The sequence below is a fragment of the Perognathus longimembris genome, chromosome 13 (assembly GCF_023159225.1).
Source record: "Perognathus longimembris pacificus isolate PPM17 chromosome 13, ASM2315922v1, whole genome shotgun sequence".
NCBI lineage: Eukaryota > Metazoa > Chordata > Mammalia > Rodentia > Heteromyidae > Perognathus > Perognathus longimembris.
The window spans coordinates 58785472-58799076 of record NC_063173.1 but is presented as its reverse complement, the minus strand read 5'-3'; the positions used below and the strand labels follow the sequence as shown (position 1 = coordinate 58799076).

Below are 13605 nucleotides of genomic sequence, written 5' to 3'. Positions count from 1 at the left end.
CCTGTCCATCGTCATCCCATGCCAGAGGCTTCGCTGCTTAACCAATAGTTAAGTTCAACTGAGCTGCCCTGTCTCTGAATGCCATGGAACTACACATTACATGTGAAGCCCTCATTTTCTTTTCACACAGCACAGAGTTTATCTCCAGCTGCCTCCTCCCCTGGAGGTCAACTAGACATGAAGAGGAGGCAGGGACTATTACTACAGAAATGTGACATCACATGGTCACCCAGGAAGAAGGTGTGAAGAGAAGCTGTGGGAATTCTACTCATCATTAAACTTGGAAGTAAGGGAGTCATACCTCATCAGAAACTTTGAAACGCTTTAGGAGGGCCACAAACTTCTGTTTGATGTTAGGTTGCTGTGGGGATAAAGTGGAGAACAGTTCTCAGGCAACATCTACTCATGGTTATCGTCAATAAACAGTTCATGAGCCTATCCTAGCAGGGACCTATGAAAGGACAAGAAAGAAAGGAAACATAGTTCTTGCTCCCACATTGAAAACCTCTGGAAAGACAAGCCAGAGCCAGTGCAGTTCTCAGAGCTCCAGGTGTAGCTGAAGGAGATCTCTTCTGTCCCCAGGATCTCCACTTGCAGGTAACTTCCAGGTTGCACCTCCAGCCCCTTACCTGCTTGTCCTTCCATCTAGCCCTGTACATATATACACTTAACAGCTCAGAGTAGCACTCATCCTCTCCTCCTTCACTATCATCCCAGTTAGCAGCACCACCAACCCAGCCAATTCAAGCTGTACCTGGAGCCTCCCCCTGCCACGCTCTCAGCCTGTGCTGGTGAACTCCTGTCTTCTTACGTGTAATACCACTGCCTTTCCTTCACAGCTCTCTGGGTCACTGCAGTTGCCTTCTCTCCACCCGCCCAGTGTCCAGTTATTTTCCCTTGGGTTCCCTGTGGTCTTTCCAGAGGCAAATATAATCGATAGCCCCAATTTAACACTCCTGGTTGGCCCTTTTTCTAGAGAACAAAGCTTAGGAGTCAGGTCTATAAACGTCTGTGAGGGCCAGTCTTATCTCTCTAGCCTCACAATATCCACTCAATCCCTAATCCTCAACTGAGAAATCCATTGCTTGTTAAACAAACAAAAAAACACAGAAAAACAGGAAAAAAAAAACCCAGCTGGTGCAGGTAACTCAGGCCTGTAAACCTAGCTTCCCAGGAGGCTGAGATCTGAGGATCCTGGTTCAAAACTAGCCCTGGGAAGAAAAGTCCTGAGAGACTCTCATCTCCAATTAACCACTCAAAAACTGGAAGTAGGGCTGAGGTGCAAGTGGTAGAAGTAGCCTTAGCCTTGAGCTGAAGAACTCAGGGACAGCACACAGGACCAATAAACAAACAAGCAGACAAGCAAAAAATCCCCCCAAGCACCCCAAACCAACATAGAGACATACATCTCTACACTGGGACTTTTTTTTTTTTTGCCAGTCCTGGGCCTTGAACTCAGGGCCTGAGCACTGTCCCTGGCTTCTTTTTGCTCAAGGCTAGCACTCTGCCACTTGAGCCACAGCGCCACTTCTGGCCGTTTTCTATATATGTGGTGCTGGGGAGTCAAACCCAGGGCTACATGTATATGAGGCAAGCACTCTTGCCACTAGGCCATATCCCAAGCCCTACACTGGGTCTTATACAATTGCTTTCAGCAATACCACCTGATGAAGCTCTGTCTTAAAAAAACTCTTTCTGGACATTTTGTCTGATAACTGTGTCACAGTTATTTGCTGAGTCGGAGTCACTAGACATTAGAGCTCTCCAGTGGTACTGTCCAGCCTTCTTGTCCTGTCTTTGCACTGAGCTCTCTAACTTACCTTATGGCCATAAGTCTTCCTTCCCTTCCCTCCCTCTCCTCTCTCCTCCTCTCTTTTCTTCCTTCCTCCTTCTTCTCGAACCCTTTCTCCCTTCCTTTATCCCTCTCTCTTGTGTTGGTCCTGAGGCTTGAACTCAGGACTTTGGTGCTGTTCCTGGGCTTCTTTTGCTCAAGGCTAGTGATCTATTCACTTGAGCCACAGATCCACTTCTGGCCTTTGGTGGTTAATTGGAAATAGAGTCTCACAGACTCAAAGCCCAGGTTGGCTTTGAACTGTGAGCCTCAAAACTTAGCTTCCTGGGGCTGGGAATATGGCCTAGTGGCAAGAGTGCTTGCCTCCTACACATGAAGCTCTCGGTTCGATTCCCCAGCACCACATATATGGAAAACGACCAGATGGGGCACTGTGGCTCAGGTGGCAGAGTGCTGGCCTTGAGCGGGAAGAAGCCAGGGACGGTGCTCAGGCCCTGAGTCCAAGGCCCAGGACTGGCCAAAAACAAACAAACAAACACAAAAAAAAACCTTAGCTTTCTGAGTAGCTAGGACTTACAAGTATGAGCTACTGTTGCCTGGCTCAATTCCTTCCTTCCTCCCTTCCTTCCTTCCTTCTTGAGCCACAGATCCACTTCTGGCCTTTGGTGGTTAATTGGAGATAGAGTCTCATAGACTCAAAGCCCAGGTTGGCTTTGAACTGTGATCCTCAAAACGTAGCTTCCTGAGTAGCTAGGATTACAAGGATGAGCTACTGTTGCCTGGCTCAATTCCTTCCTTCCTTCTTTCCCTCCCTCCCTTCCTCCCTCCTTTTTCTCTCTCTTTTCTTTTTTTGCCAGTTCTGGGGCTTGAACTCAGGGCCTGAGCACTGTCCCTGGCTTCCTTTTGTTCAAGGCTAGCACTCTACCACTTGAGCCACAGGGCTATTCTGGCTTTTTCTGTTTATGTGGTGCTGAGGAATTGAACCCAGGGCCTCATGCATGCTAGGCAAGCACTCTACCACTAAGCAATATTCCCAGCCCAGACCTCAGTCTCTTGAGCGGCTAGAATTATAAACATGAACCACAAGTGCCTGTCTCACACCAATTCTTAGTGGATGGTATAGGCTGTGCCAACTCCCTGAAGTCTGAATGTACTACACCCCTCCTAACCCAGATTGAAAATCTCAGCTGACCTTGATATATGACAGGGAGGGAGGAGGACAGTAGAGAACAGGTCTGCCAAACAACAAACTTCTTTTCAAATGGTATTTCCACATGTTTGGGTCAGTGACTTTACATTATGTATCTAAAACCAAACAACTACTAAACATAAAAAGGTCTAGAATAAACCTGTCAGTGGATCACAATAGCTCAACAGCTATGTACACATGACCATATAATACGAGGACAAGCAAAAACAACTCCAAGAGAAGGACACAGGAGGATTCTACTGTTGATGTTATCTTTAAAGTTCTAGGTAAATTTCCTGTGGCGTACCCTACGTGGTTACTGTATATGATTTTGGTACACTGGATGTTATATATATGCCTACCTGATCTAGGGAAGGGAAAAAAAATAAGGGTGTAAGATAATCACAAGAAATGTATTCACTGTTTTATAATGTAACTGTACCCCTTTGCACAATACCTTGTCAATAAAATTTAATTAAAAAAAAAAGAAGAAAATCTAAGCTGTGTCAGATCCAGGACCTAGGAAGCTCACCCTCGTGATAGCTGAAGTCGAGGTCAGTTTTCGCCGTGTCTTCTTTACTTTCCGCAGATCCTCATCTTCATAGAATAGGTCCTGAGTGGGCAGGGGACAGAATTAGGCTGGAAAATCCTAGAAGTTTCTCACACACTCAAAAGGAGGGGCTATGGAAGGTTACCTGCCCATGTAATGGGTCGTCGCTGCCTTCCTGCTCTGATGAGAAACTTTCTTCCTCTTCCTCAGAATAATTGTCAATATCAGGAGAGCGATCTGGAAGAGAAACTGTGGTAAGATAGCCTTGCCCTATGGAAGATCGGGCCTATGAGCCTTGGAAGGATAGGAATCAATACAACTGGGCTGGAGAGAAAGGCCACAGCCATTCCATGGCCACGCTTCATTTTCAGGAATTCCGAGCCTTTCTTGCTTGGCAACATTTCAGGCTTGCCTTGTTCAGTTTTCCTAAGACAGAGCTCAGGGCAAGGATTATCTTATTTTTCATGAACCTTACCAGATAGCTTGGACTTGATTCCTTCATGGTCAATAGGCTGGCTGGACAGGGAGTAGATCTTTATTTCTGCCACAGGTACAGAGACATCCTTCACATTGCTGTGCAGGCCAAGCACCAGAGCACCTTCATTGGGATGTTGCATAACCTGTAAGTAAAAAGTTCAGTGGAAATGCCTTACTAAATAGATCACAGGATTGCCATTTTCATAAATCCTAGTGAACACAAAAACCAAGGTCAATGCTACTAATATCACTGACTTTCAAATCTATGCCATTACATTACTGCCTTCTAAGTCTTACTTTGTGTGTGTGTGTGTGTGTGTGTGTGTGTGTGTGTGTGTGTGTGTGTGTGTGTGTTGGTACCAGGGCTTAAACTCAGGGCCTCACACTTGGCTTTCTTGTTCACAGCTGTAACTCTCACAGCTTGAGCCATGCCTCCAGTCAGGCATGTTTCTGGTTAATGAGAGATAGAGTCTCATAGAATTTCTCAGCCTTTGGAAAAGGATTACAGGTATGCCTAACTTCAAGTCTTACTTTGAAACTCCAAGACAGGTACTCTATAGCTTGAGCCATGCCTCCCATCAGGTATTTTTCTGGTTAGTGGGAGATGGATTCTCATAGAATTTCTCAGACTTCAGAGAAGGATTACAGGATTAGAGGTATGCCTAACTTCAAGTCTTATTTTAAAACTCCAAGTTAGGCACTGGGAGGGATGCTTTGAGTAGGAAATCACAGACTCAAGCTTGGGACTTTGAGGTTATCCTGGGCAACATAGGGAGACTTCATCTCAATACAAACAAACAAGCAAAAGAATCTCTGATCTGTCAGCTTGCTGGTCAGGGCCTGTACTTAAAGATTACAACTGAAGCTTGAGATTGGAAATGATTGATAATCTCTTGATTTGGGAGTCCATGTCTCTTCACAGAGAGCAGGTGTGTGTGTGTGTGTGTGTGTGTGTGTCCACACAAGTGTGTACCCCACTATTGGGCTTAAACTCTTGGCCTGGAGCTCTTACTTGTTTTGTTTTTTTCCATACCTGGCTCTCTACCACTTGTGTCATACCCCCAGTTTCTGAGCAGTAAGCTGTCTTGGTGATAAGGGGAAATAGTGGGTTTGACACAGCTATGGCAGTGAGTGTGTATATTAATTCATGTATCCTGGAACAAAACCTGGTGAGGATGGAAAGAAAGGCCAAGACTATCTCACATATTCTACTAGGACCACACATTTTTTTCTATTTATCTTATCTTATCTATTTTTATTTCTGTTCCTTCTGGGGCTTGAACTCAGGGCCTGGGTGCTATTCCTGAGCTTTTTTTGGCTCAAGGCTAGCACTCTACAACTTTAAGCCAAAGCATCACTTGCATTTTTCTGGTGGTTAACACAAGTCTCACAGACTTTCCTGCTTGGGCTGGCTTTCAATCGTGATTCTCTAATCTCAGCCTGCTGAGTAGCTAGGATGACAGGTGTGAGCCACCAGTACCCAGCCCCAAAGTATGAGACTCTTATTTCCATTTAACCATCAAACACCAGAAGTGGAACTGTAGCTCAAATGGTAGAGCATTATTATTGAGTACAAAAGTTCAAGGACAGTGCCAGGCCCTGAGTTCAAGCCTCACACCTGGTGCGTGTGCACACACGCGCGCACACACACGCGACAGTCGCATATAATAGCAGATTAAACCCCATCAAATAAAAGAGGAACCCACAAATCTATAACTGATATAAATAAATAAGTGAATCAATGGGTAAATGGAGGAGTGAATTCTCTGGTTTACCAAAGAAAGCTAACCGGAAATACAGGAGGAATGGTGGGATTAGAAATTCAGTCTGGCAAGTTTCAGAATAATAAACCAAGTCAGGCAAAACAAAGGGAAAGATGCTAAAATTACTTAGTGAAAAAGATAGGCAGTCTCAAAATAGATTTCAAAACAGATCTCTCTCTCTCTCCATTTCCCGGAGCTCATCTGAATAAATATTATTTTATATGACTAGAGGCACATAGCATTGTGCCTTTGTGTTCCTCCTCTGAGTATCCTCCTTTGGTGTCACTGTGTTTAAATGCCTTGAGTCCTATATACTTTATCATATCCTGGTGTATTTTAGATCTAACTTCTACATATGACAGAAAACATGCAGCTGAGATCTAAGGATCACCATTCAAAGCCAGCATGAGCAGGAAAGTCTGTAAGACTCTTATTTATTTATTTATTTTTGGCCAGTCCTGGGCCTCGGACTCAGGGCCTGAGCACTGTCCCTGGCTTCTTCCCGCTCAAGGCTAGCACTCTGCCACCTGAGCCACAGTACCCCTTCTGGCCGTTTTCCATATATGTGGTGCTGGGGAATCGAACCGAGAGCTTCATGTGTAGGAGGCAAGCGCTCTTGCCACTAGGCCATATTCCCAGCCACTGTAAGACTCTTATATCTCCAATTAATCACCAAAAACCCAGACGTGGTACTGTAGCTCAAAGTGGTAGAGCAGCCAGAGCTCAGAAAAAGGCCTAGTGGTAGAGTGCTTGCCTTGCATGTATGAAGCCCTGGGTTCAATTCCTCCATACCACATATATACAAAAAGCCAGAAGTGGTGCTGTGGCTGAAGTGGTAGAATGCTAGCCTTGAGCAAAAAGAAGCTCAGGGACAGTGCTCAGGCCCTGAGCACTGGACTGGCCAAAAAAAAAAAAAAGTGGTACAGCACTAACCTTGAACAAAAATTGCTCAGAGACAATGCCCAGGCCTGGAGTTCAAGTCCCATGACCAACAAAAAGAAAAAAAAAAAAACAACATGCATAGCATGTCTTTCTGAGCTTAGCTTACCTCATTTAACATGATTTAGTCTAAGTTTATCCATTTCCCTGCAAATGACATAATATTATTCTTCCTAATGGCTGTGTAAAATTCCATTGTGTATAGATACCACCCTTTTTGGATCCATTCATCTCTTGTAGGTCATCTGGGCTGTTTCCATAGCTTGGCCATTGTGAATTGTGCAGCAATAAACATAGATATGTAAATGTCTTTACAGTCTCCTGGCTTGTGATATTCTGGGTAGATGCTCAGGAGTGGTATGGCTGAATTGTAGGGAAGATCTATGTTTAGTTTTTTGAGGAGCCTCCAGACTGCTGTACAGAGTGGCAGATATTTATTATTAAGTGCAAAATATTTATTCATTAACTTTGTAGTGGAAAATCCTGGCAAACACCACTGTAACTGAGTGAAAGTAACATGTAAAGTCCATTTTATGGGGGAAAAAGCTTCTTTGGTGGTAATTCTGGCAAATGTACATGGTGCATGAACGGAATTTAATCTCAAAGTAACAGCAGGCAAACTCAGACAGAAGATCACCCAGTATAAAGTAACGAGCTTGTACTCCGAAATCCATCTAGGTCTTGTGGGCAGGGATGGGAGGAGAAACTGAGGGAAAGCAAAGGAGAGGGTGACCCTCTCCAAAAAAAGTAATGCACTACTCATTACCTGACTTATGAAATGGTAATATAACACTTTAATAATAACAATAAAATTACATTGAAAAAAATCATCAAGGTCATGAAAGACAAAATGTGTGGACTAAAGGAGATGTGATAACAAAATGCAAGCTAGCTCCTAGATGGTCTTTGGCCCCTCAGAAGTTCACTGAGACATTCAGCACCATCTGATTGGGGACCACCGGTTACAGGATGATCTTACATCATTGTCAATGTCCTGACCATGATGGTGGTGTTGAGCTTAGGCAGGAGGTTTTCCTCATGCTAAGGAAATGAATATGGTATCGTATTAATGTGTAATGGGACATGGTATTTGTAGCTTACTCTCAAATGGCTCAGAAGAGCAAATAATATACATAATATACATAGATAGTAATAAGGCAGCATTGTAACATGTGAAGAAATAAAGAAGTTGGGTGAATCTAGCACAAGAATATGGTGTGTGTGTGTGTGTGTGTGTGTGTGTGTGTGTGTGTGTGCTAGTACTGGGGCTTGAACACAGAGCCTCTTACTCTCATTTTTTCCCCCACTTAAGCCTAGAGCTGTACCACTTGAGCCCTGTCAGTTCCAGCCTTGTGATGGTTAACTGAAGATTTGTCTGCCCTAGCTGACTTCAAATTGAGATCCCTCAAATTGAGTAGCTAGGATTTAGGCATGAGCTACTTACCAGCAGTACCGGGTACATAAGGGAATTTTACTAAGGGCCTGGATGCTGTTCCTGAGCAAAATTTTTTGCTCAAGGCTTGTGCTCTACCATTTGACTTACAGCTCCACTTCCAGCTTTCTGGTAGTTAATTGGAGAAAAGAATCTCACAGACTCACATGGCTAGCTTTGAACCATGATCTTTAGATCTGTCTTCTGAGTAGGGAGGATACCAGGTGTGAGCCATTGGCCAGGGTAGGAATTCTTTTTATTTTTATTTTTTTAAGTTTTTATTATAAAACTGATGTACATAGAGGTTACAGTTTCATACGTTAGGCATTGGATACATTTCTTGTACTCTTTGTTACCTTGTCCCTCATACCCCCCTCCCTCCCCCCCAGGGTAGGAATTCTTTATATTGTCCTTACAAATTTTCCAAAAACTTGAAATTATTATTTTTAAGTCAAAGCCAGTGTGGTGACACCTGTAACAGACCTTAGCTACTTGAAAGGCTATGGCAGGACCACTTGAGTCGGTTAAGTTGGGCCTGGCTTGAACAACATAAAAAGTCCTTATTGCAAACATAAAAGTATAGCCAGGCACTGGTGGCTCACACCCATACTTCTAGCTACTCAGGAGGCTGAGATCTGAGGATGATGGTTCAAAGCCAGCCCATGCAAGAAAGTTTGTGAGACTCTTATTTGCAATTAACCACCAGAAAACCAGAAATGGTGCTGTGGCTCAAAGTGGTAGAGTACTAGCTAGCCTTGAGCAAAAGAGCTCATGGACAGCACCTAAGCCCTGAATTCAAGCCCCACAGTTGACAGGAAAAAAATATAAAAGAAAAAAACTTTTTATAAAGGAAAAGGTAACTGACAAAAAGTGTATTTTTCTGGGTGCCAGTGGCTCACACCTGTATTCCTAGCTACTCAGGAGACTGAAATCTGAGGATCACAGTTTGAAGCCAGCTTTGGCAAGAAAGTCCATGAGACTTATTTCCAATTAATCACCAAAAAGCTGGAAGTGGAGCTGAAGCTCATGTGGAAGAGTGGCAGCCTTGAGAAAAAAAACTCAGGGATAGTACTCAGGTCTTGAGTTCAACCCCCAGACTGGCACACACACACACACACAAAGCAGTAGACCTTGAACTTCCAACCACAATGAACCTACAAAGGAAAATTAAGCAACTGCCAACAGGCTGGGGGAAACATTTGCTGAGAGTGAGTGAATGGCTAGGTCCTCTTGGCTTCTGACGTACAGGCCAGCAGTTTCACTGTCCACTCACCTCTGCCATGTTGATGAGGCCCACGGCCAAGGTCTTGTAGCCCAAGATAGTTCGGTTCTTGTATCGCTTCCTCCTTTGCAACATGATCTGCAGTTTGTTGGCATCTCGTTTAAGGAAATGAGGGTACTAAAGACAAAGTAGTCAGATGGTTACTAGGTAACTGAGGCTTTGGGTTCAGATCCCGCTAAAGAACACACAACATGTTTGTGCTTCGGTTTCTCCCATCTGTAAAAGGGACGTGTCTGGAGTCCACACAGGCTCAGAAATGGATTCTTTCCTTCATCATTTGGTCAGGTATTTTCTTTGTGCATTTCAATGTGTGCTACTGGGATTAAGATGAGAGACATGCTGGGAGGGGTAGAGGAGGGGAGAAAGGGGGAATATAGGAGACTGAAGAAGGCACACCCTGCTGGGCTATGTGATCAGTAGAGCAGTGATAAGGAGAGAGGGTGATAGGGCACAGTAGGTAGGTACAATATTTATGGTCAGGGAAAGGAAATTGAGTCATGGCATGTATCTCAGCAGCCCATCTGGTGTCAGTGACTGCTCTGGCTCTCCAAAATAGCCAAAAATCGCCAGGTGACTCTTGTCCTTTCCTGCTCAAGGTGGACTCTGTTGCTCTTAAGAAAATTGTGTCTTGGTGTGAGGACTGTTTGGCCATAGCGTCTTAGAGAACACTAAGATTTACAAGAGTCTCACCTGAAGGGAAAAGGTTAATTGGAGCTCTGTTTCTACTAGTCCGCTTGCTGGAAGGATGATCTCATTGGAGCGAAGAATCCTTTTTGAACCCTGAATCCAAGAAAAATGTATGTCAAAGCTATCGTCACAAAAAAAACACTATGTTTGCAAACAACTTTTAAACACTACAAATATACTCACTGGTCCAAATATTTCATTGGTCTTAACTCTCTTTATTTGGGTTTTGCCTGCTAGACAGGCAAGGTGGTATATTCATTACACTGAGTTCACAGAAGGGGCTGGGGATATGGCCTAGTGGCAAGAGTGCTTGCCTTGTATATATGAGGCCCTGGGTTCAATTCCCCAGCACCACATATACAGGAAACCGCCAGAAGTGGCGCTGTGGCTCAAGTGGCAGAGTGCTAGCCTTGAGCAAAAGAAGCCAGGGACAGTGCTCAGGCCCTGAGTCCAAGCCCCAGGACTGGCCAAAAAAAAAAGAGTTCACAGAAAACTGACTGATCACATTTTTCCCCAGACTCCTGGGGAAGCACTGGCACCCTTGGAAGTGTATTTTCCACTTTGCTCACCTTGGCTTTCTTTTCTTCTCCTCTAATGGACTCTTTGGTCACATGGCCTTTTTGGGGTAGCCTCTCTCCTTGGATGTTTTCTGTGCACAGCTAACCAACTCATTCAGGTCTTAGCTTAGAGGAAGGCTTTCCAGGAGCCTTTGTTCATTAGCTTTACCTGTCCTAAAACTTACATAAATGCCATCACACACCATGTACTGATATAGCAGGACCTTCTTTGCCCCTGTAATGTGTATATGAGGCTCACAAGGCTATCGCATGATCAATGGTTCATTCTCTTATTACTGAGAATTCTATGACTGAACATACCACATTTTGTTTATCCAGCCTCCTGGTGCTGTACATGCACATTTGGGATATCTCTAGGTTTTAGCTTTTATGACTAAAGCTGCTAATCTTGTGAATGTCTGCGTGGACATATGTTTTGCTGTACCATGTAAACACCTCACAGTGGAACTGCTGGGTCTCAGGGTAAGACCCATGGTTAACATTATGAGAAACTGCTAGGCCAGTTTCCAAAGAATCTGTGCTATTCTTCATCTCCAGCAGCAGCATGAGAGCTCCAGCTGCCTCGCAGCGTGACCAGGCCTCAACTCAGTGGCTCAATGGCTCAAGCTCAATGGCTGAGCCTGCAGCTTTAACCCAGTAATGTAGTCTGTCCCTTCCTCACGACCTAATGGTAGCCACCATTAGAACTCACTGGAACCCGGAGATCTAAGGGCTGTTAGAAACCTGCTATTCCTTGGTAGCTTAGGGAGTTACTGTGATAATTTATCAAATGCCATCCCAGGACATGGACATTAGGGGGTCAGCTGCGGAGATCAAGTGCTGGGCCCAGCACTTTTGCTCACCTCCCCTTTTTACTTCTCATGCCACACTACAAGCTGGTTTTGCTTTAAGTAGCTCACGGTGGTGGCTGGCAGCCTGGAAGTTTCAGGCTGGCCAGCAGGGCGGGAATAAGAAAAATCTAGAGGCTGATGTTGCAGAGGTCAGCGCCAAACAGGCTTGTGGGACTATTCACTTTCATAATGGTATCTTTTGATAAATTATTCAATTTTTCTTCATCAGGCCTACTTTATTATTCTTCTTTTGTACTTAATGCTCTGTGGGCGTTCTACTTCCCTCTCCCTCCCTCCCTCCCTCCTTCCTTCTTTTTTATTTTTTGTATGTCAGTCCTGGGCTTGAACCCATGGCTTGGGTGGTATCCCTGTGGGTTTTTTTGTTCAAAACTAACATTTTACCACTTGAGTCACAGCTCCATTTTGGAGATCAGAGTCTCAAAGACTTTCCTTCCCAGGCTGGCTTCCAACTATGATATTCAGATCATAGCCTCCTGAGTAGCTAAAATTACAGGTGCTACCCACAATCGCCCAGCATTATGGGTCCTTTCTTTTCTTTTCTTTTGCCAGTCCTGGGTTTAAACTCAGGGCCTGAGCACTGACCCTGGCTTCTTTTTGCTTAAGGCTAGCACTCTGTCACCTGAGTCACAGAGGCACTTGTGTTTTCTACAGATGTGGTGCTGAGGAAATGAACCTAGGGCTTCATGTTTATGAGGCAAGCACTCTTGCCAGTAGGCCATATTCCCAGCCCTGGGTCCTTTCTTTTCTTTTTTTGTCTGCCCTGGGGCTTGAACTCTGGGCTTGGGCTCTGTCCCTGAGCTTCTTTTGCTCAAAGCTAGCACTCTACCACTTGAGCCAAGCACCACTTCAGATTTTTATGTAATTAATTAGAGAGAAGAGTCTCATGGAATTTCCTACCTAATCTGGCTTCGAACCATGACCTCAAATCTCAGCCTCCTGAGTGCCCAGTTCTGGGTCCTTTTTAAAAAATAAAACCTGGTGACTCTCCCTTTGAGTGTACCCACACTATTAGAGTGTGCCTCTGCCTTTTGCTTGTTTGCTCACCTGCTTATTCAGAAAAGCTCTGCCAAGTTTTCTTACCATTAAAAAAAAATTGTTTACTCCGAGTTTGTGAAGCACTATTGCAACTATTCTGCTATTCTCCTTTAGAAGCTTCATAATTTTAGTTTATTTTTGTTTAGCTATAATGTCTCATAATGGGTGCTGGTAGACACCTGTAATTCTGGCTATTCAGGAGACCAAAATCTGAGAATCCTGATTAGAAGCCAGCCTGGGCAGAAAAGTCCATAAGACTTTTATCTCAGCCACCAAAAAGCTGGGCACGAACTGGGTACTGGTGGCTCATGCTTGTAATTCTAGCTACTCTGGAGGCTGAAATCTGAGATCAGGGTTCAAAGCCAGCCCGGTAGAAATGTCTATGCGACTCTTATCTCCAATTAATCACAGAAAAAGCCAAAGTGGCACCGTGGCTCTAGTGGTAGAGTGCTAGCTTTGAGCAAAAGATCTCATGGACAGCACCCAGGCCTTGAGTTCAAGACCCATGAGTGACCAAAAAAAAGGAAGAAAAGAGTGGAGATGAACACCATTGTCCTGATCTTGACTTTAGAGGAAATGATTTCAGTTTCCCCCCAGTTAGTAGGATATTGGCTATGGGTTTGTCATATATGGCCATTATGTTTAGGTACATTCCTATGTTTATTCTATTGTATTAAGGAAACGATTCTTAGTTTCTTCAGTTATTTTTGCCAGTCCTGGGGCTTGAACTCAGGGCCTGAGCACTGTGTCCCTGATTTCTTTTTGCTCAAGTCTAGCACTCTACCTCTTGAGACACAGCACCACTTCTGGCTTTTTCTATATATGTGGTGCTGAGGAATGGAATCCAGGGCTTCATCTAGACGAGGAAAGTACTCTACCACTAGGCCATATTCCCAGCCCCTCTTCAGTTTTTAAAAATTTAGAGTAAAAAAATTTTAATCTGTACTGCTACTGGAGTTTGAACTCTTTGCAAACCGAGACCTAGTGGGAAGAAGTTAGGTCACTGGTGTGGTAAGCCCTCTTCTCTTCT

At 44.3% G+C, this 13605-nt stretch overlaps 1 protein-coding gene across 3 annotated transcripts in view; it reads right to left on the bottom strand.

Annotated features, from left to right (window-relative positions):
* The window catches only part of Pacs1 (phosphofurin acidic cluster sorting protein 1), a 122237-nt gene that overhangs the window by 20983 nt on the left and 87649 nt on the right, over window positions 1–13605 (bottom strand). For all 3 annotated transcript variants that reach the window (XR_007213035.1, XM_048360897.1, XM_048360896.1), the window contains exons 3-8: window positions 10115–10204; window positions 9416–9541; window positions 4007–4151; window positions 3677–3768; window positions 3514–3594; window positions 302–361 (exon numbers count right to left, since the gene is read on the bottom strand). Coding sequence is in view for 2 of the 3 variants with exons in the window: in XM_048360897.1 (XP_048216854.1) it covers window positions 302–361; window positions 3514–3594; window positions 3677–3768; window positions 4007–4151; window positions 9416–9541; window positions 10115–10204 (594 nt within the window). In the remaining variant the exon portion in view is untranslated. The remainder of the gene's footprint in view (window positions 1–301; window positions 362–3513; window positions 3595–3676; window positions 3769–4006; window positions 4152–9415; window positions 9542–10114; window positions 10205–13605) is intronic.